This window comes from Magnolia sinica, chromosome 14 (genome assembly GCF_029962835.1).
Source record: "Magnolia sinica isolate HGM2019 chromosome 14, MsV1, whole genome shotgun sequence".
Lineage (NCBI taxonomy): Eukaryota > Viridiplantae > Streptophyta > Magnoliopsida > Magnoliales > Magnoliaceae > Magnolia > Magnolia sinica.
Window position 1 is genome coordinate 7,744,403 of NC_080586.1, and position 27,365 is coordinate 7,771,767.

Consider the following 27,365-nt stretch of genomic DNA (forward strand, 5'->3'; position numbering starts at 1 on the left):
TGTTGGCCGTTCCCAACTGGGGACGAGTACCATCGATTGTATGAATGTCATTGCACGAGTACACATGAAAATAGGTGGGGGTAAACATTAACATCTCTGCATAGAGATAGTAGCAGCCCACCGAAATACTGCTTATTTATGCAGGTTTATGTTACCTAAAAAACAAGTTGGATGAAAAATAAACATTATAAAAACATTGCAATGGCCCCTAAGTTTTTAATGATGGCGCATTCAATCAACATTGTATCTTGCTACATGAGAATTGTATCCACTTCATTTTTCATTCGATGCGCTCAAATGATATGAAAAACAGATGGACAGTGTCGATGTAGAATATATGCTTAAAGGTGTGTAGCGCCTAATCCACTTTCCCCAAAAGGTGGACCTGAATTTTTATTTTTATTTTACACACGCACACACACCCCCACACACTGACGCAGTAGTGGACTTTCACCACCTATGGATACTTGAACCCTTGACTGGAGTGTTGAAACTCCTGAGAGTCTACCACCCGACCACGAGGAAGGATCTGAATCCCAAGTAAGCCACGTGATAGAAAAAAGTGAAATTGAATGACTACTGTTAAGATATCTTGGGGCCATTGCGAGGCTCATCTTTAGCTTATGATCTTTCTTATTTTTGAGTCCATGCCCTAAAATGAGCTGGAAAAACAGATGGACCGGGTGGATTTCCAAGACCATCAATAGTGGCCCACGCATAGTTGGAGAATGTTAGACTCACAGGCTTGGTGGACATTTAAGTCCAAAGGTAGCTTAACTTAGTTGGAGCCCAACATGATGTTTGCGACAAATCCACTGTCTATCTATTTTACCACATCATTTTATGGCATGGTCCAAAAATTATATTGATATAAATCTCAAGTATGCCAAACAAACATGAAAAAGTGAAAATTAAATGCTCCCCCTTAAAACAATAATGAAGCCACGTGATTTTTTTACAAATCTAACCGTCCATCTATTTTTTTTTTTCCAGATCATTTAATGACATGAACCCAAAAACTAAATCACTATCAAGATCCAGTGGCCTATATGACAAGAAATGTTGAGACGGAAGGGCACCTTTGAAACATCTTCTGGCCATACTGGCACCACTTTTAGCTTTTGATCAGCCTTAGTTTTAGACCCATTCACTAAAATGAGTTGAGAAAATAGATGGACAGATGGATTTCTAACAACATAAAAGTGGGCCCACGTACGGTCAGGGCTAGGTTTTCACAACATTAGATACATGGGTGAAAGTTGCTCCATCATTGGTGGGCCATAATAATGTTTGTGACAAATCCAATCTGTCCAACTGTTTTGCCACCTCATTTTAAGGCGCGGGATAAAAAATTAAGGCTAATCAAGAGCACAAGGGGTCCAAATTAACACGAGAGATTAAGAATTAAAATGCCTGCTATTGAAATATTGGTAGGGCGATGGAATGTTTGTGATAAATCCACCTTATCCATCAGTTTTTCCAAATCATTTTATAGAATAAGCCCAGGCCAATACCAAGCTCTAGTGAGCTAATTGACAGGAAACAATGGGGAATGAGAATCACCGTTGAAAATTCCTGGGGCCATCGAGGGCTACTTTGCAATTTTAATCTGCCTCTTTTTTGAGTCCGAAACTGAAGTGAACTGGAAAAATATTTGAACGGCGTGGATTTTCTAATAAACAATAAGGTAGGCCCCATGTAGAGTCGGGGGTTGGTGTATGTAAATCTAATGTAATGAGGAGAGATTGGAATTGAGGTAAAGCGAGGATAGTTTTGTTAATATAAAAATATAACATTCGTATAGGTAACTAATAGCGTGTGGTTTAATGTCCAACGGTGTAAATTATTATTGGTGGGTTTTAAGAAATAGTTTAAAGTGTGAGGTTTTTGGTCCATAGCAGAAAGAGTAGGCGGCCATATGGAAAAATCCCAAAATATCAAGGCACATCTGCCAACTCAGGGGGCTCGTGTCATCTGGGCCATTGGTGCAGGCCTTTACAATCTTCGCGTGGGCCATGTTTGCATGCTTGTATTCTTTAAAAAGAAACTATGACGAAGAGTACATTCAACGGCCAAGATCTTTTGGTTATTATATATTGGTACCAAAAATTATAAGTTAATAATATTATAAGTGTATATAATGTCAACATCAGTGGCTGTAGTTTAGTGGTAAGAATTCTACGTTGTGGCCGTAGAGACCTGGGCTCGAATCCCAGCAGCCACAGTTTTTTATTTATGATTTTTGTGGCTGGGACCCACCCCATAAGGTCCCGGATGGAAGATCGCAGCCGTACAAAGCTGTGACCCACCACCCCCTTTATCCGTCGAATGTGAACATTCGCTGCATCTCTCTCATTCCTCTGCTTGCGGGCTACCGATTGAAGGGTCAAGATCTACGGTGGGCGGACCACATCAAAACTATTATAGGGGGGAAGATCCCGGCCATTAAGCCAAATCATTCCATGCATCTGCAGGCTAGTCCTCGAATGATTGCCATTGTTCATTTGGGTATCATAGGACATGGCCCATCCATATTGGGCCTACTGCATCGACGGTCTGAATGGCCAAACATGGCCCCACCTGTATGAATAGAGGTTTACGGGGTACGTGCCTTCCACGTGACCCGTAAGAACAACACAAACACCCCTGTTTGACACCTTGGATCTGGTGATAGAAGTGCGTATTTCAAGTTCAAACAGCTTTTTTTTTTCCTTTGGGCCTCTTTGATTTGAAGGTAAATAAACACAGGCGTATTTCTGAGGGTGTACATCAGCTTGACTCGGCTCGAACACTGGCTGACCTCAGCTCAAACTCGGCTTGGCTTAGCTCAATCCTCGAGCTCGATTAGCCACCTCAGCTCGATTCGGTCAGCAACTCAGGCCAGCTCAGGCCAAGATTGAGCCGAGTTCACCATTGAGGCATTTCTACAAACACCTGAACTGTAACTTCAAAAACCCTCTGTTTTACAAACAGAGTTAATGGTTTTACAAGTGTTTTATCAAACACCTTTTAAGTAACATAATAAAAAAAAAAAAAATTAAAAAAAGAAAAGGAAAAAAAGATATTTGTTTAATGTACATAACTTTATTGCCACCAACCACATTTCGTTAAGTTATTTTATCAAACAGTTGGTAAGCAACATCAATGGCAAAGTAATCGAGTCACCAAACTAGTTTGATTCGAGCTGAATTCGATTCGATTCGAGTTGAGTCGAGCTGGGGCCTACTCGAACTCGGCTCGAATTAATTTTTGAGCTCAAAAATTCAGCTCAACTCGGCTCAAACTCAACTTCGAACTGAGTCGAATCGAGTTGAGCAAGCTAATAGAGCTAGCTCGGTTCGTGTACACTCTTAGGTATGCCAAATCTCTCTCTCTCTCTCTCTCTCTCTCTCTCTCTCCGCGCGTGTATGTGTGTGTGTGCATCAAAAGAAATGCATCTTTTTACTGCTTTTCAGAGGTATGAAAGCCGCACATATTATAATGGTGCCTCTAGGTTATTAATCTATTGAAAAATGATATGCTAATGATAACTTAAAATAATTCGATCATTAGCTACAATATTAAAATAGTATCAATAGGATGGTTTAAATAATCCAAATGTTGGACATTTAAAAGGATAATTAGAAAATGCCGATGAATTGCTTGTTTGTGATCTTTGCATTTGTGGTCCATGCAAAGCTTATGATTTCTTCTTTTATTGCCAATACATATTTTAATAGACTTATTACAATAATTCTATCAAATATCATATATATATATATATATATATATATATATATATAAAACACTAATTTGGAATATGAAAACTGATTTAATTAATTAAATTTAAATCATGTGATTATATCGGAGAATTCCAATGTCCTCCAAATACAAGCTTTCAAATGAAATATCTGCATTTCAGTGAATTTGAACCAAACATGAATGAGGATTTGGAATCCTAAATCCAAGCTCCCAAACAGGGATGTCAAAGAACCTAGCTTGGGTTTGTTTAGGCCCAGGTCCTCCTTAAGCTAGTCAGGCTAAGCTGAACAAAATGATTTTGCTTGGAGTGGGCTGGTCAATAACAGCTCCATGAGACCCTGGGCCATGGCTCCAAGTGGGTTTGCCTGGCCCGAACCACCTGCTCTTGTCATGTTTGGGCTGGTGGTAGATTCCCGAGCCTGACTCATAAACCCAAAACGAATGGGATGGGACGGTTGTTTACTCGTCTGGCTAGTTAATCTGATGGCCCACCATGGATGGGCCATGGTTCTGAAGTTTCCATAACAGGAAAAATCCTAGCCCTTGAATCCGTGGCTGAAAATGAAGAGTCAATAAAAAGATACGGTGGTCAAGACCTTGGATGGTTAGGATCTCCCGATCCCAGTGATTTCTGGGGCATGATCTATCTATGATGGGTTAGACAATTGAGTAGATCATCAAACCATTGGACAAGGCCGAAGACAGCAGTAGCTAGCATCAGATCGGAGACACAGAGTTTCTAGTCCTTATATGGGCCGATCAGGGAGTTAACGGCCCATATTCTAGGTCCAGCGTGGATGTGGATATGAAATACGGCCCATTGCCACCTTTAAGCTCATGGTACTGAACTGGATCATCCGAGTCTGAGTTGACTCGGAGGAGTAGAGCCGTACAGAAGTCGAGCTAGCCGTGGTCAGCTTTCTCAACTTGACTCGGAAATACTCGACTCACCTTGGCTCAAAATTGGATTCCGACCAAGTTAAGCTGGTTTTTGAAGCATAAAAAAAATATATAAAAATTCAAGCCAAGTTTGAGCTTGACCTAGCTCAACTCAACTCAGCTCGAACTTCAACTCAAATCGACTTGGATCAAATTGGCTCGGGGACTTGATTGTTTTTATCTTAGTGTTCCTTGTCGAGTGCTTGATGATATTTTTATCTATGTTCCTTGTCGAGTGCTTCATGAAATTATTCAACGTAATGTTGTTTCATGTGCATACATTCTCTACATAATTGGCTAGTAGTGAGGAAGGAATGGATATAAAACAAATCACTAACATAAAAAAAACCCTTACACCATAGACTACCGTTATACCTTGTTTTTTATGTTGCTCACTGTGAATTTGAAAAAATGTGTATAAAGTGTTGTTATTATTTTACATTATGTGAGATATTAAAATACTTTTTATATGTTTGAGAAAATATTACATAGGTTGTTGACCAAACTCAAACTAACGTGAGCTGTTGATTGAGCTAAGTTGAACTGGTCAATTAAGCTTGACGGCTGAGCTGAGCCGAGTTCAAGCTGTGGTTAGCTACTTGCCAAGCTGAGCTGTACCAAGCTTGACTCAGTTCAACTCGTGTACATCTCCAAGAAGAGTCAGATCCTTTTCATCCCGAGTAGGGTTTGGGCCCATCTATCACTGGGATTGGGTTTGTGCCTACTCTTTAGGCCCATCCGATCTCGGCCCAGAGACCTTCTACTCTTGAGCGGTGCTGGGCCCAACCTGGCCTACCCTAATCCTGGCCCATTGCTGGATCCACTTGTGATTGATATATATGGTGGAAAGTAAGGTGGGTCCGGGCCAGGCAATACCAATGTTTTACTAGGACCATCCTTGTAAAACTAACGGTCCTGATTATTCACTGCAAAAAAAGTGAAGTCGTGGATATAGGGTAGCTGTCGTCTCGGAGCCCATCTTCCTACCAACAAACCACATAGGCGCGAAGGTTCTGATCCACTAAGTGCAGTCGCGCGCGTGCTTCTTTTTTGCAAATTGCTCATACACGTGCCAATTTTTACAATCTATGCTGATCGCCGAGTGGACCAAAGCATGTATACACCTATCGTCAGAAACGAGGCCCATCCGATCATCAACGGTCCAAATGCTTGAAGGATAAAAATGGACGGTTAGAAGATATTGACCATCGGTCCACATCCACACAGAAGGCCTACCCCATCAGATGAGTAAGTAGACCTGATTCTTCTTTCAAAGAATGTACAAAGAGGGACCAATATGATCGGCTCGGGAATTTCACACGTACGATCGCTTGGCACGTGGAGGCAGCAAGTACGAAAAATACCCATCGCGCGAGGAACGCGGATTGGTCACGGACGCTGCCCTAGCCAGTCGCTTCTGGACGGCGCTCAATGGGACCCACCATAATGTATGAACTTTATCCACGCCGTCTATCCACTTTCAAAGATCATTTTATGCTACGAAATAGAAAACGAGGCCTCTAAATATCTCAGGTGGACCACACCACAGTAAAAATTGGTGATTGATTTCTTACCATTAAAAGATTCTTTGTGGCCACAAAAGTTTTAGATCAAACTTATATTTGTATTTCCCTTCATGCAGGTCTTTGTTACTTAATCAACAGGTTGGATGACAAATAAACATTACAGCGGGTTCTAGGAAGCTTTTAACGGTAAGCGTTCAATCACTACTTTTTTCTAGGGGTGCACACGGTTCGGTTTGGTCCGGTTTTGGGGTGAAACCGGAACCGAACCGTTCCTAACGGTTCCAGGAAATTTGGAACCGGAACCGAACCGTTGGCACCCTAGAACCGAACCGGAACCGAACCGTTAAAACCGGTTCGGTTCCGGATCGGTTCCACGGTTCTTGGCTTTTTATAATCCAACCCAATTGCAAGCCCATGTCCATCCATGTTGTGGTCCATTTGATGAATGGTTTAGACGTTGTATAAGGTGTTCAAAAATATATTTATAAAAATAATTATTCTAGAGAAAATAATTATAAAATATGCAAAAATACATCGGTTCGGTTCAAGGTTCGGTTCCACGGTTCGGTTATACGGATCGGATCCACGGTTTGGTTCTATGGATCGGTTCACGGTTCGGTTCGGTTCTACATACCCCCAAACCGAGAACCGAACCGTTGTCACCGGTTCTTTGATTTTTGGAACCGGAACCGGAACCGTTGCACTCTAGAACCGGACCAAACCGGACCGTTTGGTCGGTTCCGGTCCGGTTCTACGGTTCTACCGGTTAAATGTGCACCCCTACTTTTTCCTATGGTGTGGTCTACTTGAGAATGTTATCTTCCTAATTTTTTCATTTTTGACTAAAATGATATCTAGAAGTGGATGGACGGATTGGATAAAATTCTTACATCATGTTGGGGCCCATATAGCACCGACCAATAGCCACCTCGCTACTTGCAGCATCGTTTGGCAATCCGGGTCCTCGCGCGAGTGCACTTTGCATCTCTCAAAAGGCTCAAACCAGAGCGAGCCAGTCGGCTACCCTTCTCCCTTTTCCCGCCAAAAAACACCTCATTCCCGCCCCAAATCTCCCGGCAAATCCCACATTTCTCCTCTCTCTCTCTCTCTCTCTCTCTGCAACCTTCCCTCCCTCCGTCCTCTCTCTTTCTCTCTCTCTCTCTCTCTCTCTCTGCAACCTTCCCTCCCTCCGTCCTCCTCTCTCTCTCTCTCTCTCTCTCTCTGCAACCTTCCCTCCCTCCGTCCTCCTCTCTCTCTCTCTCTGCAGCAGATTCTCTCTCTCTCTCTCTCTCTCTCTCTCTCTCTCTCTCTCTCCAGCAGAAATGAAAGATCTCGACTTCGCAGCGGACAAAGGTAAGCCGTTCATCTCATCTCATCCGACGGTCTTCATCTCTTCCTATCTCTCTGTGATGAAATTGAGGACCCCACTTTCTTAATTTTGCAGCCCTCGCCAAAGATTTCCTTTCCAACTTCGCAGACGCGAACGGCGAAGCCAAATACCTCAACATCCTCGTAAGTTCCATTTCCTCCAGAAAAAAACAAAAAGAACAAAGAAAAACCCTAATCCCTTCCATTCTCTAACTCTCTCTCTCTCTCTCTCTCTCTCTCTCTCTCTCTCTCTCTCTCTCTCGTTAATCTCAGCAAGATGTCGCTAATCACAAGATCCGAGCCGTCCAGATCGACCTCGACGATCTCTTCAATGTAAATCCCTCTCAATCTCTGCTTATTTGCTGTTTTCCTTTTTCATCTTTGAGTTTTCCTTTGAAATTCTAGATTTCCTGCAGTACAAGGATCTCGATGAGGAATTCCTGCAAAGGGTTACGGAGAATACCCGCCGATATCTGGGTATTTTCGCGGACGCCATGGACGATCTCCTGCCAGAGCCCACAGAGGCGTTTCCAGTGGACGAGGACCATGACATTCTGATGACTCAGAGGTCGGAGGAAGGGACAGAGAACGCTGACGGTTCTGATCCGTTTCAGAAGATGCCTCCGGAGATTAAGCGGTTCTTGTATGTAAAACCTAAGAATTCTTCTTAATAAAAGCTCATCATTTTTCACATGACCATGCGTTCATCCCCGTGACTTCAGCTTTCTTTGGATGCCCGATTGAACTGAATTGCGAACATTCAGCTTAATCAAGAGCGAGTGACAAAAATTATTGATGTTACTTCGTGTTCATGATGATGGAAGGAGCTCTCTAATTGCAATTATCCAACTCAAAAGTAATGTGATTGCATTAGAGCTCTGTCTCTCTGTATGAAGCAGCCGGATCCACTACACAGCTTTGTAGGATAAACTTAACCTGTAAAAGTGATGTGTGGGGCCTGCCTTGATGCTTTCGTGACATCCAATTCATTTTGCAACCCCTAATGCCCTCCTTGGTAACCAAAAATCAGGCCGATCCAAAACTCAGGTGGGCTACACCACAGGGAATGGTTGGGATGGGGGCACCCACCATTAAAAATCTTCCGGGTTGTGTGTGGGACCTACTTTGTTTTTATATATGCAATTCAATTCAGAAGACGAGCATGACCGAGATGAATGGACATCTCAAATTTATCATCATCGTCATCATTTTTTATTGGTAAGCTGGGCTCAAACCTAAGACCTCAATGTTGAAACCCACCCCCTGTCTACAATCGAGCTGCGGAAAACCCATGGACACCCCAAAAATTAGTCCATTCCAAAACTCAGGTTGGCTACAAAATGTGATTTTAAGAGGTTTTAGGAATGATTTTACATGGTATTTCCCATCTAAGTTTTGTATTTAATTTTTGGGAGCCAAGGAGAATATGAGGGGGCGCATGTGATGGCCGGAGCGGATGTCATGAAAATATTGTGATTTGCCCTACACGACAGTTTGTAGGTAAAGCTTATCATACAAAGCTTTGTAATGGATCCAGCCTCCAGTATGAATGGAAGGAAACTATTGATTAGTTTTTTCATCTATACTAGGCTAATTTGATAGTCCTTCCAAATACATCCTTATCTCTTGCTTTTTCCTGTCACTCATCATCCTTGTTATTGACATTTTGAGAAGTAAATTTACGTGGTTGGGTTTCTGAGTCTTATCAGGCGATTATACGTGTGACTGTTTTTGGATATATCCAGCGTTGGATCTTCTTTTTTTCTCTGAATTGCAATTTCCTTCACTTTTACAAGCCTCATTTTTGAGTTGCAGTGAGGTCTATATAAAGGCGTTTTCCAAAGGGACGCCATTTACCATACGAGAGGTTAAAGCTTCTTATATTGGTCAGCTTGTGAAGATTTCCGGCATCATAACACGTTGTTCCGATGTTAAGCCCTTGATGCAGGTTGCTGTTTACACATGTGAAGAGTGTGGGTTTGAAATTTACCAGGTAATAATACAGTGTCTGCACCCACCCCCACCCCCACCCCCCCCCACTTGCACACACTAACTGGCCTTTATCTGAATTGTGTATGCATCTAGATCACATCATTTGGAAATTCACTTGATCCTTGCCAACATATTGAATCTCAAAAACACATTTGAGAACCGGCGTCATTTTTTTTTTCTTTTCAAACTAGTCCTCTTCTTTGGTATTTGGTGAAAAGGTCGATTGCTGTTCGTCTGTCTGTCTGTCTGTTTGTTTGTTTTTTTTTTTTTTCTTTTCGTTGTCCCCTGTGCAGAGTTGTAGTCGTTCACTCTATGTTTGTGTTGGTGAAGCCGGTTATGTCCTTTTCTCTTTCTTAATAAATCTTTGCCATCCATGAAAAAGAAATTAAGGTTGTCTCATGCAACTAATTGTCAGTGTTTTAAATAGCGGTAGTGTGTTGCGTAGCGTTCAACCCTTTGTAATGTGTAGCGAAAGTGCGTAGCATGTAGCGTAAGCTACACAATACTTCTATTTATTATTATTATATATATATAAAATAAATATTAAATAGCAGAATAAAAAACAATGCACACATACACACACCACAGTGGGCCCACCATAGAAAACAATGCAAATCCACCCCTTCACGCACCTCAATGGGCCCCATGTGGGCCACACCATAGAAAACAATGTACATCCACACATACGCACACCACAGTGGGCCACAACATAGAAAACAATGCAAATCCACCCCTTCACGCACCTTAGTGGGTCCCACGTGGGCCATACCATTGAAAACAATGCAAATCCATCCCTTCACGCACCTCAGTGGGCCCCATGTGGGCCATACCAAAAAAAAAAAATCTATATCTACAGAGATATTGAAAAAGAAATGAAAAAAATTATAAAGATAAAAAAACGCACAGTAACCGGCATTTTAAAAGGGAAAAAAATAAGAAAAACTCAAAATACCAAGTTATTTTCATTGTACATCGAAAGAAATTTAAAAAAAAGGAGCGTGCGTACCTATTTTTGTCTCAAGATGAGATTGAATTAATGAAATATGTAAAAGTTCAAGCTCCACAGCCGATCGCAACCGGAATAGGAGCAATCCGAATTCTCTGTCATTTTTTCTCCATTGTTGATGAAACTGCACCAAATGGAGCTCCTTGTAGTCTCCAACAATCGGCCAAAGAAGCCCCTTCGAAGGACCTTTCGATTGCAAGATTGAAGAGGGGGAGAGGAAGCAGTGTCGGGTTAGGGCCGGCTGTCAAATACTGTTCGAATAGAGTGTTTAAAAAAAAAAAAAAACAAAAAAACTTACTGCTGTGGTGTGAGTTCACCACCATTTACGACAGTGTAAAAACAAAAAAAATAAATCAAAACAGGTAGCGCACGCTACCTGCGATACACGCTACGCTTCCGTAGCATACGCTACGACCCCTGTAGCGTGCGCTACAGGGGATATACGCTACTGTACACGCCATGTAGCGTTTTTGGAGCGCTACGCTATGTAGCGAATGCTACCGAAAACACTGCTAATTGTTAATGTCACATGATCCTGCTTGCCTTTGGCTCTCTAAATATTTTATTAGGACCCCAAGTAACTTCACTCTATCAGGTGTATAATTGCTCAAGCCTTTTGGCTGTCCCCATTTCTCCTTTTGGCCAAAAAATATTATGCATTTATTTTTGCAATAATTGTTTTTATTTTATATGGGAAAATCAGGAAGTAACTGCTCGTGTGTTCATGCCCCTGTTTGAGTGCCCATCCGCACGCTGCAAGATAAACAAGGCAAAGGGAAACCTCATCCTTCAGCTCAGAGCTTCAAAGTTTTTGAAGTTTCAAGAGGTAAACTCTTCTTTAATCTTATTTTAGAGCTTTGATGTTTATCATAACATACATAAATACAAAATCTTCATAATATGAAGACAGCTCTGAGAACAATTCAGAATAGCTTTAATTCCCTTCAAGTTACAGGCTGCCTGCCTACATGTTCATTTTTCCTCAAGCACAAAATAGTTATTGATTTATGAAAAAAAAAAAGAAAAAAGTTTGTACTTTGTACTTTTATATGTTTTTGAGATTGAGATTCTCCTGCAAAGGTCCAATTTTTTAAGGTTCTTGGTTTCCCATTGCTTAGTTGCTATCAACATGCTGAAATCTAGCTCAATCAATGTGATTCGTGGCCCAAATGGTGGTATCAGTTTATCTACCGTCGACTTGATGCCGTCATCCCTAATGTCTACCCATGTCATTTGTTGTGATACGAACTGTTGTCATCACAATACCATAGAGATTTCTTTTTTCTTGAGCAATGATTCTATTAATTGGTTTTATTGCAGGCAAAGATCCAAGAATTAGCAGAACATGTTCCAAAAGGCCACATTCCACGAACAATGACTGTTCATCTGAGAGGAGAACTCACTAGGAAGGTGATTCATACTTCTATGGTTGTTTTTTAGTAAAATGTTTTTTTTTCCTTTTAAGGAAAATTATACGAAGTTACTCATGAGTTAACTCATCAGAAGCATGGTGAACTGGCTATATTGATTGCGCTGGCATTGAAAAAAGTTAAATATCCTAATTAGGCCTTGCAAATGGGCAGGCCTGGGGTCGGTTTAGGCTTGGAATTTGAACTGGTTGGGCTGAGCCTATTCAAAATACTAGTTTTGCTGGCCCAGGCCTAACCCATTTCTAGCTTTTCCTTATGGTAGTTTGCATCGAAGATGTTAAAGAGCCTCAAAATTTTGTTATGTTCTAGAATGAAAAATGTGCATCATTGTAAGCCAATCATTGTTAGATGCAGTTTAAAAGAGTTATCTCCAAGTATTTCCTTTCTTTTCTTTGCATCGAAGATTTTAAATTATTTCATGATTTCATTATGGTACTTGAATGACCAATGTATATTGTTGTAGACTGATCAATGTAGAGTGGAATCATGGCAACTTGTATACAACATAATCTGTTTACCTTTCTTTTTGCCAAAAGTGTCATATGTTTCATCAATTTGGCCGTGAAAATATATACGCAATGAGTTACTATTCCTAGTTCAAATTGCATAATCTATTAATTCAGATATTTGGCCTTTCTATTTCCAACATGGGAAGTTTCTATTTTGTTTTTCCTTGTTTGTTCAAGTTACACATTTATTTGTTTAACTTCTAATATTTTGTTTCTTGAGTTTGATCAGGTTGCTCCAGGTGATATTGTTGAGTTATCAGGGATTTTTCTCCCTATTCCCTACACAGGATTCAGAGCAATGCGTGCGGGCTTGGTTGCAGATACATTCTTAGAGGCCATGTCTGTTACCCACTTCAAGAAAAAATATGAGGAGTACGTCATGCATCCATTGCCCAATTGCAAAAGAGCCTTCTACATTCAAACATGATGCATGCTATTCTAACTTTACCACAGCAACCAACATCAACCACTTACCGTCTTTCTGTGAAAATGAAGGCATGGGATAAAGAAGTTTTCTATATAAGCTGTTATTTGGATGATTATCATTGAAACAATCAAAATCCGTAAGTTATCTATAAATGCTAGTAGGTGGGATATATTAGTTAATTATCAACAGAGGGAGTGATTGGTAATTTTTTTAATTTAATTATTAACTCCTTGAAATTAGTGGAAAACAAAATCTCATCATCCGGTATTGGGATTCCACCACATTTGATAATTTTTAAAGGCAGCATGTAAGCTTTCAACGGTCAAGGTGGCCTTTGGCCATTTTTGTTTGACAACGTTTGATTTCTTTATTTTGTCACTTTTAATACTTTCACCAACAGATGGTATAGTCTATTAGTTTATGTAATCAATAAAGGAAATTTTTTTTTTTTTTGAAGAGCAATAAATGAATATAAAGTTTCTAATAGTAGTATCTAGTGACCCATATCATGCATGATTAAGTTTCTAATATTAATTGAATCAAAACTTACAGCATTTTTTAAATTACTTTTTGAATAATATGAAACGTTTATTTTTGCTAGTAATTGTGCCTTTATGCCCCATTGCCATCACTCGTAAATTATTTGTGCAGTTACATAATATTTTCCATTTTCTTCTCATGTGTTATCATATTCATTTTTATGTGTGGTGCATTTCTTTTTTCATTTTTCATTTTTTTTTGAAGTCTTTGTTGATTGTCCTTAAGATTTTAATTCCTAGGAAATGATTATGCCATGCATTGAATGAAGTGCAAACATTCCAGCAATAACTTTGTAAGGAGCTACAATTGTTCTATTATTGGGCTAGAGGTTTGAGAAACTCTTCACATCTATGACTTATCTCTGTGTTCATTCTATACAAGATTACTTAGCTTGTGTCATCCTCAATTATGGTATTCAAAGAAACTACCACTGTTTTTATATCTTCCTCACCTTCTTTGCTTTCCTTATGCTGCTTGAATTTGGACAAATGGTCTCCAGGCAGCAAGGCAATTTTCACGAATTTGACTTTACTTGCTCTTGATTAGTTTGAAGGTTAGCAAAGATTGACCATGAAGAAGTTGAGGAAATGTAGAACCGTAGAATATTGTGTTCCTTTTCAGAATTTAGAAGAACACTAATAATAACTCCAGAAATCCTACAACGAAGCAAACCTTTAGGTACAAGAATAATGAGACACATGGCCACAATGCCCTGAAATACCTTGACGAACAAAGACACTTTAAGCTGAATAGAGTGGTGCTTCATATATCCGTGGGCCATCCCTATTGCCATCTCTTTGCCTCTTAAATATTTATGTGTGATTCAAAAGAGTAGTTGTTCAATATTTATTCATTCTAGTTCTATGAGTGAGTTCATGGGGGTGAGTTGGGAAGTTCATTACCTCAATATCCAGTTTGGAATTAATAAATTCTGTTTGAATATTAATGAATTATATCCAACTTCAATTATTATTATTATTATTATTATTATTATTTTTTTGGGGGGGGGTGGGTTCCGCAAATATGGAGATGACTATCTTCTTAGCAACTGTGCATGGGGATATTAGATTTTCACCATTGCAAGTTTGTTTGGACTTTGTGCATTAGCCTTTATTCTATAGTTATCAATTTCATGTCCCACCTTCAATGAGCTTCAAGCATATTCAAGGGAAATTGTATAAAATGATTTTGTGCAATAGTAGCTACACGAATGGGCAAAAGGATTGTAGGACCAGAAGCGAGAAATGTTTGTATATTTTCAAGAGGAAATGGATTCCCCGGTAGTTATGGTCCAGACTCAGAACGTTAGACCATTTTTATGGAGTTAACCTGGCATCCGTTGCTTTGAGATGGAATTTAGCTTGTGCAGACTTTCACTCAGACTGCTTTTGTAGGGATTCAGTTTGCTTGAAATGTTAGTAGAAAAAGATTTGATGAGGATAATGTGAAGAAGAGATGAGAATATTGAGAGAGAAGGAGGAGGAGAGTTTGGGAGAGATGATGTGTGTTAGGCTTGTATGCCCTAACACATAATATTTTATTATGAAAAAGCATATAGTACACTGCAGGGGAATAGGGAAGTGTGCACATGCACTTACACTAAAAGGACACTATAAATATAATACACTAGCATTCTCTATACTCCCCCTCAAGTTGGAGCATAGATGTTGATCATGCCCAACTTGTCACGAACACGATGAAGAGCATCTCGACTCAAGGATTTTGTAAGAACATCAGCAAGTTGATCCCCAGATCGAACAAAAGGAGTGACAATTTCCTTAGAAGCAACTTTCTCCCGAATAAAGTGACAGTCAACCTCAATATGCTTGGTTCGCTCGTGGAAAACTGGGTTACGAGCAATATGGACAGCCGCTTGATTGTCACAGTGAAGAGGAATAGGACCCGAAGGAGGATAGCCAAGTTCTTCAAGAAGATTGCGAAGCCACACAAGTTCACATGTCGCATGAGCCATAGCACGATATTCAGCTTCAGCTGAGGACCGGGCAACAACTGGCTGCTTTTTGCTCTTCCAGGTTATAAGATTGCCACCTAGGAAGGTACAGAAGCCGGATGTAGAGCGGCGATCAAAAGTACTACCTGCACAATCAGCATCGGAATAGCCAGAAAGATGAAGATGACCATGCAACTGAAAGTAGAGGCCAAGACCCGGGGCTGATTTTAAATACCGAAGTATGTGGTAGATAGCCGTGAGATGAGAAGTACAGGGAGCTTGCATGAATTGGCTAACAACCCCCACTGCAAATGAGAGATCTGGGCGAGTAATAGTCAGGTAAATAAGCCGGCCTACAAGTCGTCGATACATCTCGGGATCAGTAAGGAGATGACCATCATCTGGTCGAAGCTTCTGTGAAGTATCCATGGGAGTGGTAGCAGGCTTGCACCCTAACATGCCGGTCTCCATGAGAAGATCGAGCGCATATTTCCGTTGTGACAAGACCAATTTGGATGATGAGCGAGCAACTTCAATTCCGAGGAAGTAACGAAGAGGACCAAGATCCTTGATTTCAAACTTGGTCTTCAAAAAATCTTTGACCTCCCTCATTCCAGCAGAATCACTACCGGACAAAACAATATCATCCACATAGACAATGAGAACCATGATGCCGGTAGATCGACGACATATAAAGAGAGAATGATCAGCATGACTACGAACAAAGCCAAACTCCAAGAGAGCCTGACTAAATTTTTCGAACCGTGCACGTGGAGATTGTTTGAGTCCATAAAGAGCCTTCTTCAACCGACATACAAGTGCAGGGTTGTGAGAAGCAACAAAGCCAGGAGGTTGATGCATGTAAACTTCCTTTGTAAGATCCCCATGGAGAAATGCATTCTTAACATCAAGCTGAAACAAGGGCCATGATAAATTAACGGCCAAGGAGAGCACAACACGAATTGAATTAAGCTTAGCCACTGGAGAAAATGTCTCGAAGTAATCCACACCATGAGTCTGGGTGTAACCTTTAGCAACAAGACGGGCTTTATAGCGATCAATTGAGCCATCTGGAAGAAACTTGATTGTATAAACCCATCGACAGCCAACAGGCTTATGGCCTACAGGAAGTGGCACAAGATCCCAAGTATGATTCTTCTCAAGAGCAGACATTTCTTCCATCATCGCCTTTGTCCAATCAGGACTCTAAAGAGCATGTGAGAGAGATCTAGGAATAGTCTGTGATGAAAGGGAAGTTGCAAACGACTGAAAAGACGGTGAAAGATGATCATATGAAACGAAATTACTAATGGGGTGTTGAGTACAAGATCGTGACCCTTTGCGCAAGGCAATGGGAAGATCTAAACTCGAGTTAGGAGAGTCACCTGAACCAACATCCAAAGTAAGCGGAAGGGTAGATGACTGAGCGTGTGAAGATTTATCTCGACGCTGATACACCCGCAGAGGCTTAGGCTCAACCATATCACCAACAGGATGCTGAATAGAGGGGAGAGGAGTTTTTCCATGATCATTAGTGGAAAGAGGATAACAGTTATACTCCCCCTGACGCGCAAGAGGATCACAGAGGGATCTGCCTGGAGAGGAGAAAAAAGAAAGATCCTCAAAGAAGGTGACATCGGCAGAGACATATTTCTTGCGAGTCAATGGGTCAAAGCATTTATAACCTTTCTGACTCCGAGTATACCCTATAAAGACACATTTAATCGCCCTGGGACTAAGTTTATCATTACTCCCATCCAAAATTTGAACAAAGCATGTACAACCAAAAACTTTAGGTGGTAGAGGAAATGGGTTATCATGAGGATACAAAATAGTAAATGAAGATTTATAAGACAGAATACGTGAGGGTATACGATTAATAAGAAAAGTAGCAGTTAAAAGAGCATCACCCCAAAAATGTTTGGGTAGATGCATACCAAGTAGAAGGGTGCGAGCAACGTCAAGAAGATGGCGATTCTTTCGTTCTGCAATACCATTTTGTTGAGGAGTGCGAGCACATGATGTCCTAGATAAAATACCACGTTCCTGCAAGAAGGACAGAAAGGCAGTAGACATGTATTCCCCCCCATTATCAGAATGGAGGGATTTGATGGAACAATGAAATTGAGTGCACACTTCATGATAAAACACTTTAAATGCATCAAATACTTCACTTTTAGATTTCAAAAGATAAATCCAAGTTATGCGGGAATAATCATCAATAAAGGTAACAAAATATCTAAATTCAAAAGTCGAGGTAACCGGAGCTGGTCCCCAAACATCCGAGTGAACCAGAAGAAAAGGTTGAGATTTTCTCCCAGAAGAGCTAGGAGGAAACGTAGCACGATGATGTTTAGACAATTCACAAATATCACAGCATAATGGTTTAGTGACAGGTAAGGAGGGAAATAAAAGTCTCAATCTAGCAATGGATGGGTGGCCTAAGCGGCAATGCCACCGAGTCATGGACTCTTGATCTAGAGAAAGGGTACTAGAAGCGGCAACAGGTGTATCATCGAGAAGATAAACGCCTCCTCGCTCATGCCCCCCACCAATCACTCTCTTCGTCTGTAGGTCCTGAAACAAACAATAAGAAGGAAAGAAGGTGATGGAACAATTGAGTGATTTAGTAAGAGAGCTAACAGACAATAAGTTTAATGGAAAACGAGGCACATGCAATACGGAGGACAAAGACAAGGAAGAAGAGAGAGGGATGGAACCAATCCCAGAGATGGGAGATTGGGTTCCATCTGCGACTGTGACATACTGAGTGGGAGAAGAAGAAGAAGAATAAGAAGAAAAGAATTGCAACTTACCAGTCATATGGGAGGAAGCTCCAGAATCAATGACCCAGGAGGTAGGAGAGGATGACGCAAGAAGGGCGGTACCTGCACGCCCATTTGAGTTTAAAAACCTCTCAAATATTGATCTTAAGTAAAAAAATCCACCATGGATAGCTTGGGAGGAAGATTTCGGTCCATCTTGAGCAAAGAAACCGAAGAAAAGCTTACCGATTTGAGGTAGATCGAAGAAAAACGGAATCTGGAACCGATTTTCGAATTTCTCTATTTCGCCCAAAATACCATGAAATGAGGTCCAATAAATTCTGAAAAAATCATGACAAATCTTCTAAAATCAAGATTTATCAAACCCCTAAACTTTTAGCTCAAACAGAGCCCATGCGTCCGTACAACGCTGACGTCAGCAAGGTGACGTGTCGCCTCTCAACCTATTGGATGCGGAATGCCTTGAACTTGCTCTGATACCAAGTAGAAAAGGATTTGATGAGGATAATGTGAAGAAGAGATGAGAATATTGAGAGAGAAGGAGGAGGAGAGTTTGGGAGAGATGATGTGTGTTAGGCTTGCATGCCCTAACACATAATATTTTATTATGAAAAAGCATATAGTACACTGCAGGGGAATAGGGAAGTGTGCACATGCACTTACACTAAAAGGACACTATAAATATAATACACTAGCATTCTCTATAATGTTAGCTGATTGCCCGTGCATGGTTGTTTCTCTATGTTACATAAAGCTTTAGAAAATTTTCTGGCACCAGAAAAGGCAATCCTGGTGCAATTAGTTATACAGGGAATTATGCACAATATAGGCACTTCAGTTATGCTTTGCAACCCGATTAACATTTCTGATGCAATATGCACTATGGAACAATGGCACAGATATTGCCTTTCCAAACTACTACCTCATGAGCATCTTGTTTAATATCATTTTGGTTGGTTGAAAAGATTTTTCTTTGGAAACTGATGGCTGTTTTCAACAGAAACTACCATCTCTATTTCAGTCTGTATCCATCATTCCATCTCCAGTATTTTGAAATGGGCTTTGAGGCCACTGGTTTTTTGGTTAATAGGGGCCTAAGTGTCACAAGGTTATGTAGCGGCAATAATTTCCACCCTGACTGTGCCATTGTCCTGTTTATCGTCATGTGAATTTTCCTCATTTCTTTCTACATTCTCTTATTTTTTAATTAGCATTCCTTTTTATATGATAAAAAATAAAAGCAGCAGCAGTAACTAAGTTTGCACTGTATAAACCAAGTTTTCTTTATTGTTAATTATTAAAGCATTCAAAATGAATATCTGGATGTGTCCATAGAAAGATTTATGGGAGGCAACAATTAGTTGAAATTTGAAGAAAACAGACAATTCTTATGTATATGTATGTCTGTTTGTGTGTGGGGATTATACCATCTAACCATCTAATCAATAGCCTATAAAATGGATGGTCAAGATCATTTATATAAAATTTGGTACAATCAACAATTTGAGTAATCTATTTATCAGGGCTCATCAAGGATTGCTTATGATGCCAAAGCATCACTTTTACCAAGCAATCATAACCATCCCATCCATGTCTTGTAAAATGGATAGCTATAAGAAGGAGTTCTGCATGGACCGGATCATCCTCTTAGCATGACCATGGTCGTCCATATGCTAGAACTCATGGACTGTCAAAAGGTCCTGTTGCAACTATGAGCTCTACAACTTTAGAGTGCTCTAAGATTCTGCATGGACTGTATCATCCTCTTAGCATGACCATGGTCGTCCATATGCTAGAACTCATGGACTGTCAAAAGGTCCTGTTGCAACTATGAGCTCTACAACTTTAGAGTGCTCTAAGAGCACATGATCCTCCCTCTCTCTCTCTCTCTCTCCCTCTCTCTCTTCCTCTCTCTCTCTCTCTCTTGTGTGTTTGTGTGATGTTAACTAGTTGCTTTCTTGTGTATATATGAAAGGAGATGATATATCATATTAACTATTTACTTTCTTGTATAGATATGAACTTAAAGGAGATGAGCAAGAGCAAATTGAACGACTTTCTGAGGATGGTGATATTTATAATAAGCTGGCACAATCATTAGCACCTGAGATATTTGGTCACGAAGATGTAAAAAAGGCTCTACTTCTTCTCCTTGTTGGTGCTCCTCACCGGAAACTAAAAGATGGTATGAAGGTAAGTGCATCAAATGCATTTCTAGTGAGTATAGTGATGCTTGTTGGATTGAATTCGGCCAGCCTTTTCCAGGAAATTTCTATTCAATTCATAAATTATGCATGTTCCATGTATGGTGGTTTCTCATACCTTGTGGAGTCTTTACATCGTCTTCCCTATCCTTGTAAACCATGGTTACTTTTAACTTTTAAGAGAACCATAATGCCACTCCTTAATACAGGATCTGGAAATCCCGATTTACTTATAGTGGATACTATGAGCCTTGCTTATGGCAGTCATTTTAAATATTAAGGCTACTGGTGAAGAATCGAAAAAAGATGGGCATGTGATTTTCTTTCCTGTATATTTGGAGTTCGTTTTCGTCATTTCTCGTTCTGATTAATCTGACAGCAATGTTTTAACTTTTCTGTTTGAATTTATTATTATTATTTGACAACACAGGGTGTCCCTGCTCCTTTTGAATTTATTATTATTATTGTTTTGTTCATGCTACAAATGTTCTAATATTTCAGTTTGAATTGATTTAGATGATAATGGTTAAAGTTCTTGGAAGTGCAGATCAGAGGAGACCTGCATATTTGTCTGATGGGGGATCCTGGGGTTGCAAAAAGTCAGCTTCTTAAACACATAATCAATGTCGCACCAAGGGGAATGTATACAACAGGGAGAGGAAGCAGTGGTGTTGGTCTAACTGCTGCTGTCCAGAAGGATCCTGTCACAAATGAGTTTGTTCTTGAAGGGGGAGCTCTGGTAAGACTCATGACTATTTTTTGGGCATCTATTCATCCAATATGCACAGATACTTGATAGATGCAATTGCGCAGGGAACATACCCCATTTGTGTTCGTACGCAGCATTACATATGTGTATGCATGCGTGTCTGTGTGAAAGTTCATGCATAATACATTAAATGAAAACTTAAATAGTAGGTAATTATTTTTACGCATATGTACATTTTCTTCTGTAACTAACCTGTGGTTTAAGGCCACTAAAACAGAACTGTGCCACCAGTTATAGTACTGTTTTAACTCAAGTAGTGTTTCATGTAGGAATAGTGAGAAAACATGTACAAAGACATGCCAAGAATAAGCAATATAAATGAAATTCATAAAGTTTTGCTGTTAACCAAAATGCCCAATGATGATCCATGGGTAGACCTGCTTACTGTATTTGATTTTATCGGATACTGTAAAGGGTCAGCCTCTTTTCTGCTCTAGCTTATGCATGTAAGGTTATTTTCTTTGGATATTTGTATTCCTGCATGTGTTTGACCACTTGTGGAAGAATTAACACAGACATGCATTTTCTACCACTCATTGATACAGGCTAGGGATCACAGGGAAGGAAATAACCCACAAATTTTCAGTTTCCAGTGACCACACTATCACTAATCACTTCCGGCAGAAAAGAACTAACATTCAACTCCACTCAGATGAGAGTAATAGTTCAACTCACACACAAGTTCGAACAACTCCCCACAAGTAAACCAAAAAAGAAGAATAAATGAATAAATAAAGAAGAAAAGGATTGAAACTGTTTATGAGTTTTCTTTGTGTGAACAACAGCTCTGGCATTTTCAGATTCCTATGCAACAATCAAGAAAACCTATAAAGAAGAGTTGATCGTCATGCACACCATAAAGCTAGTAGGCTATTGTAAATTAAATGGAAAGAGCTCTAAGGGACTTTTCATGATTTTGGAGGCTTGTTCAGATGGATAAAATTGTCTTGTAGGTGCTTGCGGATATGGGAATATGCGCAATTGATGAATTTGACAAAATGGAGGAATCGGATCGTACTGCAATACATGAAGTGATGGAACAGCAGACTGTTAGCATTGCGAAGGCTGGAATTACCACTTCTCTCAATGCAAGAACTGCTGTTCTTGCAGCAGCAAATCCCGCCTGGTATGAACTGGAACCAACCACTCTTTATTTTTATAATAATTTGGTGCAACAAAATGCCCACTTTACCAAGTGGCAGGTGCTGAATTCTATTAATGAGCTTTTTCCAGTCATATCCATGGGCATGATGCATGTATTTTTGTTCAACGGCCAACGTATTTCAAGTTTTCAGTGGCTCCAGTGCTCTTTTCTTTATAATGATTCTCTATTTGTGAATTCTTCCTCCTAATTCAAATGTATGAAGTAAATTTTCCTTAATTTTTGTTGCTCGCTACTAAAACATCCAAAAATACAGTACCATTCGACCATTTTTGGTAGTACAAGTCAGCTTAGCATAGTGGCTGTTTCTTTAGATATCAGGACTGCCATATTAATTTTCCTGAAGCATGAAGGGGTCCTTTTGCTTTCTGAAGAATCAAATCAAGCAGTATTGCATATAAGATGATTCACAAGATCAATGTATCAATCTCAAGGAATAATGGCATTTTCTTTATATAAAAAAAACTGCATGGCCATGTTGGTGTATGCATCTGTCTGTTGGTAGAACCTGTACACACTTTCAGTTGTCTCGGTGTCCACATGCTTGCTATTATGTTTTGGGCCCACCTTTCAGCTTCTATGTTTACTGACAACATGTCACGTCTATATTTTATTTGTTTCCAAAGGGGACGATATGATCTTCGAAGAACTCCAGCTGAAAACATCAATCTGCCTCCCGCTCTGTTATCACGTTTTGACCTCCTTTGGTTGATCCTGGATCGTGCAGACATGGATAGTGACCTTGAAATGGCTAGGCATGTTGTCTACGTACACCAGAATTTGGAATGTCCTGCCCTTGGATTCACACCACTCGAACCATCTGTTCTTAGGTAAGTTTTCTCAATTTATTCCCTAAAAAGATTTTAAGTTCTTCCAGCATCTCTTTTGGGCAGGTGTACTCCAATCAATGGGTACAGGTACTTGCATTTTGTGATTTTTTGTACTCCATCCATGGTAGGGCCCAGGATATGAATGGTCCAGATCTTGTACACATGACATGCATACAGAGAGAGCCTTCATAATTAAAATATCAGCAAATGTCACTGAATATAGCCTTTTTTAAAAAATCATTTATGGACTTCCTAGATAGCAGAATAACAGTGGAAATTCAACAGGGTTTGTGGTTATCCAAATCGAGGAAAATGACAATATGTGTATGTGCAATGAGTTAGTTTGTGTGTATGCACTTGAATAGATGTACGCATTTACACGTGCTTTTGTTGGTTCATGAATCTCCATATACATCTACATTCTGTGTGCATTTACACAAGCATTTCATTTAATTAGCTATCTGTACATCAATATAATATCTTGAAACATGCAAAAGAATGACTATGGGTATTTACGACTCTTAAGTGCTGCTTTACATATTTCTTTTTTTTGACATTGGTGTCTCAATTGAATAACACATTTTCAAAGTACAGAAGTGCATGATCAAATGACTGAGGATCCAGAACAACTGCAGTCATTAGTGCAGTTGGGACTTGCCTGAGTTGGGGTTGACTCATGGTATCGAACTGTATCGGGTCCTATTGAGTCCGAATTGACTCGACGACAAGTCACATCAGACTCATTCGAATCTTGAAACAATGTGGATGCATTTGTACTGGCCCCTTGCACTTATGTATCAAATGCAACTTGGGTAACCTTGCTCGTACTCACAGAATATGTTTTGCACAAATCTAGCCCACCATACATGCATGTGTACATTTTCAGTAATCAAACTGACTTTGATTTCTCATTAAAAAAAAAAGACTTGGATCAATCTGATCATGTGAGCTTTTCTATTGGATACCAGAGCATATATTTCTGCTGCAAGGAGAACATTCCCTTCTGTTCCGAAGGAGCTGGAGGAGTATATTGCAGGCGCATATTCCAGCATTCGACAAGAGGAAGCCAAATCGAGTACACCCCATTCGTACACGACTGTGCGAACCCTTCTCAGCATCCTCCGTATATCCATTGTAGGTTACTGGTGTCCTCCATTTCCTTTCTCAGATACATGCTAGTACTTTGCAAATACCCTGTAAACCCCTATGCATCAAAATACAACTGTAAAATCCACTTGCCTTATTTACCTATGGGGGTGTTTGGATGTCCACTTTTTCTGCCAAAATTGATATCTGGGATATTTCAGGTCAAGAAAGGTGGAAAATGATATCCTCTCTGATGCAGTTCTCATCTTCTGTACACAGCTCAGCACCCAAGACAATTGAGAACCATCTTTTTACCAAAATATCAGTTCTGGCTGTGATTTGGTGTACATCCGAGCACGCTTTGGTCACATACCTTGTTGCAATTTATTGTTTGTATTATATATTACTAAAAACCATCTGGGGAAGCGGAAGTAAAAACTGATTGAGTTCTTTATTTGCAGGCACTGGCAAGGCTCCGGTTCTCAGAAACTGTGGCTCAGAGCGACGTTGATGAGGCCCTGAGGTTGATGCAGATGTCGAAATTCTCACTTTACTCAGAAGATCGCCAGAGATCTGGTTTGGATGCTATCTCTGACATCTATTCAATCCTGCGGGATGAAGCTGCAAGGACTAACAGCATGGATGTGAGATACGCTCATGCACTCAACTGGATCTCCAGAAAGGTCAGTACTTGAAGCTTGACTGTCTAGAGTTAGATGATAGAGATACCTGCACTTTGCTAGTCTGGGGCAAACCTTTCAATGTGAATGAATGAGGTAGTGGCCTACCTTTCAAGTTCAACTTGAAAGTAACATAACTGCAATTTGGAAACCAGTCCCTTCATATGAATACCCAGGAAATTACAATCTGATTAATCCCACTTCATCAGATCAGTGATTCCAAGTTAATTCCATAGTGTATCAAAACACTCTTTAAAGAGTAACAGTTGATCATAGGCCTAATACAACCACTAACATCAAAGTCAGCATCAGCCATCAAAGGCAAATTTGGAACAAGGGCTGGCATTCATTGTGCCAGTAAAATCATGGCTGTTCCGACATTCGAGAAAATGCAAAGAATCCTGTGCCCACTTGTGCAGGTGTTGCAGACGTGAGGTTGCAGCTGTTCATGTTGTGGGTAGCGCCAAATATTTACTGGCGCAATAATCAGGCCTGTCAAATTCATCTTGTCTGTACTTTAATCTTGGATGTGGATCTGTTTGTTTTTCCATGCATGTGTGGCCCACCTGATGAACGGGACTGGCCTTTTTGGGACCTTACTGGTGTTTTTTCGCCAATTTCTTTCCATCATGAAATTTCCAATAAATTTCTCAAAAGAAAAATGCAATTGTTATTCATGGTTTTTTTTTTTTCTCCTTGCCGTGGACAGGGATACAGCGAAGCTCAGTTGAAGGAGTGCTTAGAGGAGTATGCATCCCTGAATGTGTGGCAGATCCATCCCAACACCTTCGATATCCACTTTATTGACGCCTGATGTTTCTACCATGCTTTTAGAAATTTAACACATGCGGACTTCACCACATTGGATTTTTTGAATTTCTGGTTAAAGAGGAGGCTTGGAATCCTCCATGTGTTGTAATTATGTGATTCTTTTGAGCCTAATATCAATGTGGTTGGATATTCTTAGAAGTGTTTCTTTCACAATTTCCCAACATGTGTTTGTGACTTGTGACTCTGTGGAAGAGTTTTTTCAGTACTGATACTGTTAAGAACAGTTCTATATTGGTTGTCTATTTTGGAGTAGAAAAGCAAATTGAAGGTTCTTTTTTGGCCTCTCAAGGAGATCATGGGTACTTCTTAGATTGGATTTTTTTGCCTCTTTTCCTTTTTTTCTTTTTTTTTTTTTGTTCTTTTGAGGAATCGAAACATAGGGAGGGAGCTTTGAGCCTTTGACTGCTTAGGGAATGTTTGGATTGGTGGAATGAAAAAAGTATTTGAGGTAAGGAAATCGAGGCTTTCCCTCATTTCCAAATGACAAGAGGACTGCAGAAATCAATTTCCTTTTCTTTAAATTTCATGAGAAAAAGGCAATTTCCATTTCTTCTCTCAAACCTAAAGAAAAGAAAACCTGTTTCCTTTTGCTCATTTTTCTTTTTAAGATGTGATAATTTTCTTTCTTCAGTTACTTGATTCCCACCAATCCAAACAGGCCTGTTTAAATTGGTGGAAATAAAAAGGTAATCTGACAGAAGGAAATCGATTTCTACAGACATTACAGGTTTCCCTCCTGCAGAAAAGGGTAATTTCCTTTTCCTCTCTCATATCTGAAGGAAAAGAAATCCCTTTACTTTTCCACAGTTTTCTTCAGAAGTTGTCCTTTCACCTCACCTACTTTTTTATGAAGGTAGGCATGAAATGCTCAAGCTTTCAGTCTGTACCGGTTGGGCTCATGTTAGTCATCCAGGCCATTTGCCTTTGCTCTCAGATTGCAAATATCCTTAGCCACAAGTGATAATTATTTCTACCAAATGTGGAGTTACTCCTGATCGTTCTATGGAGATTTCTCCTGCTGGACCAGGATTTGCCTTTGAACTGGGCTTATTGGGCTGACCATAATGCAGTCATCCCAAGCCCAGCATGGTCTGTTTTTCTGGTCCTGAAATGCTGGGCCAGTCCAGCTTAACATAGGGTGGAACTGGACAACAGGCCTTATTGGGCTGTCTTTGAGAGGTGTGGCTACAAATCTTCTTGACTGGAGGAACCACTTTCGATGATTGACATCAAGGCAATGTGCTTTGTACCTAATCCCCATTCCGGCCACAAATTTAAAAGGGCATGTTGGCTATCAGATTTTTCTCAGTTTTGGCCAAAGCACATATTTCAATGGACTATTGCATATGCTAATTTGAAATATTAAAGCCGATTTAGTTAATCAAATTCAGATTTTTATGAATATATTATAGAATTTCATTGCATTCCAGTTCTGATTTGGGATTTCAATTTAGATCGATTCCATGGTAATTATAATTTAAATTTCAATTCATTCCAAATAGAAGCTCACAAACGAGCCCATTACCTATGATACAAGTAAATGTATGAGATCCCTTCCCTTGAAGGTTAAAAAAAGACACTAATAATG

At 40.0% G+C, this 27,365-nt stretch overlaps 1 protein-coding gene and 1 non-coding gene across 2 annotated transcripts; both read left to right on the forward strand.

Annotated features, from left to right (window-relative positions):
• The first annotated feature begins 2,152 nt into the window (after positions 1 to 2,152).
• TRNAH-GUG (transfer RNA histidin (anticodon GUG)) lies at positions 2,153 to 2,224 on the forward strand. The gene has a single exon. It is a non-coding gene; the product is annotated as a tRNA-His (tRNA).
• Positions 2,225 to 7,457: 5,233 nt separating this feature from the next.
• On the forward strand, positions 7,458 to 26,054 carry LOC131225329 (DNA replication licensing factor MCM7). The gene is made up of 15 exons (XM_058220852.1): positions 7,458 to 7,559; positions 7,651 to 7,718; positions 7,848 to 7,907; positions 7,991 to 8,217; positions 9,390 to 9,567; positions 11,276 to 11,398; positions 11,893 to 11,982; positions 12,741 to 12,883; positions 20,231 to 20,408; positions 20,967 to 21,158; positions 22,142 to 22,314; positions 22,977 to 23,180; positions 24,149 to 24,314; positions 24,728 to 24,949; positions 25,656 to 26,054. The coding sequence occupies exons 1-15, from the start codon at positions 7,529 to 7,531 to the stop codon at positions 25,758 to 25,760; spliced, it is 2,160 nt and encodes a 719-aa protein (XP_058076835.1). The 5' UTR covers positions 7,458 to 7,528; the 3' UTR covers positions 25,761 to 26,054.
• The last annotated feature ends 1,311 nt before the right edge of the window (positions 26,055 to 27,365 follow it).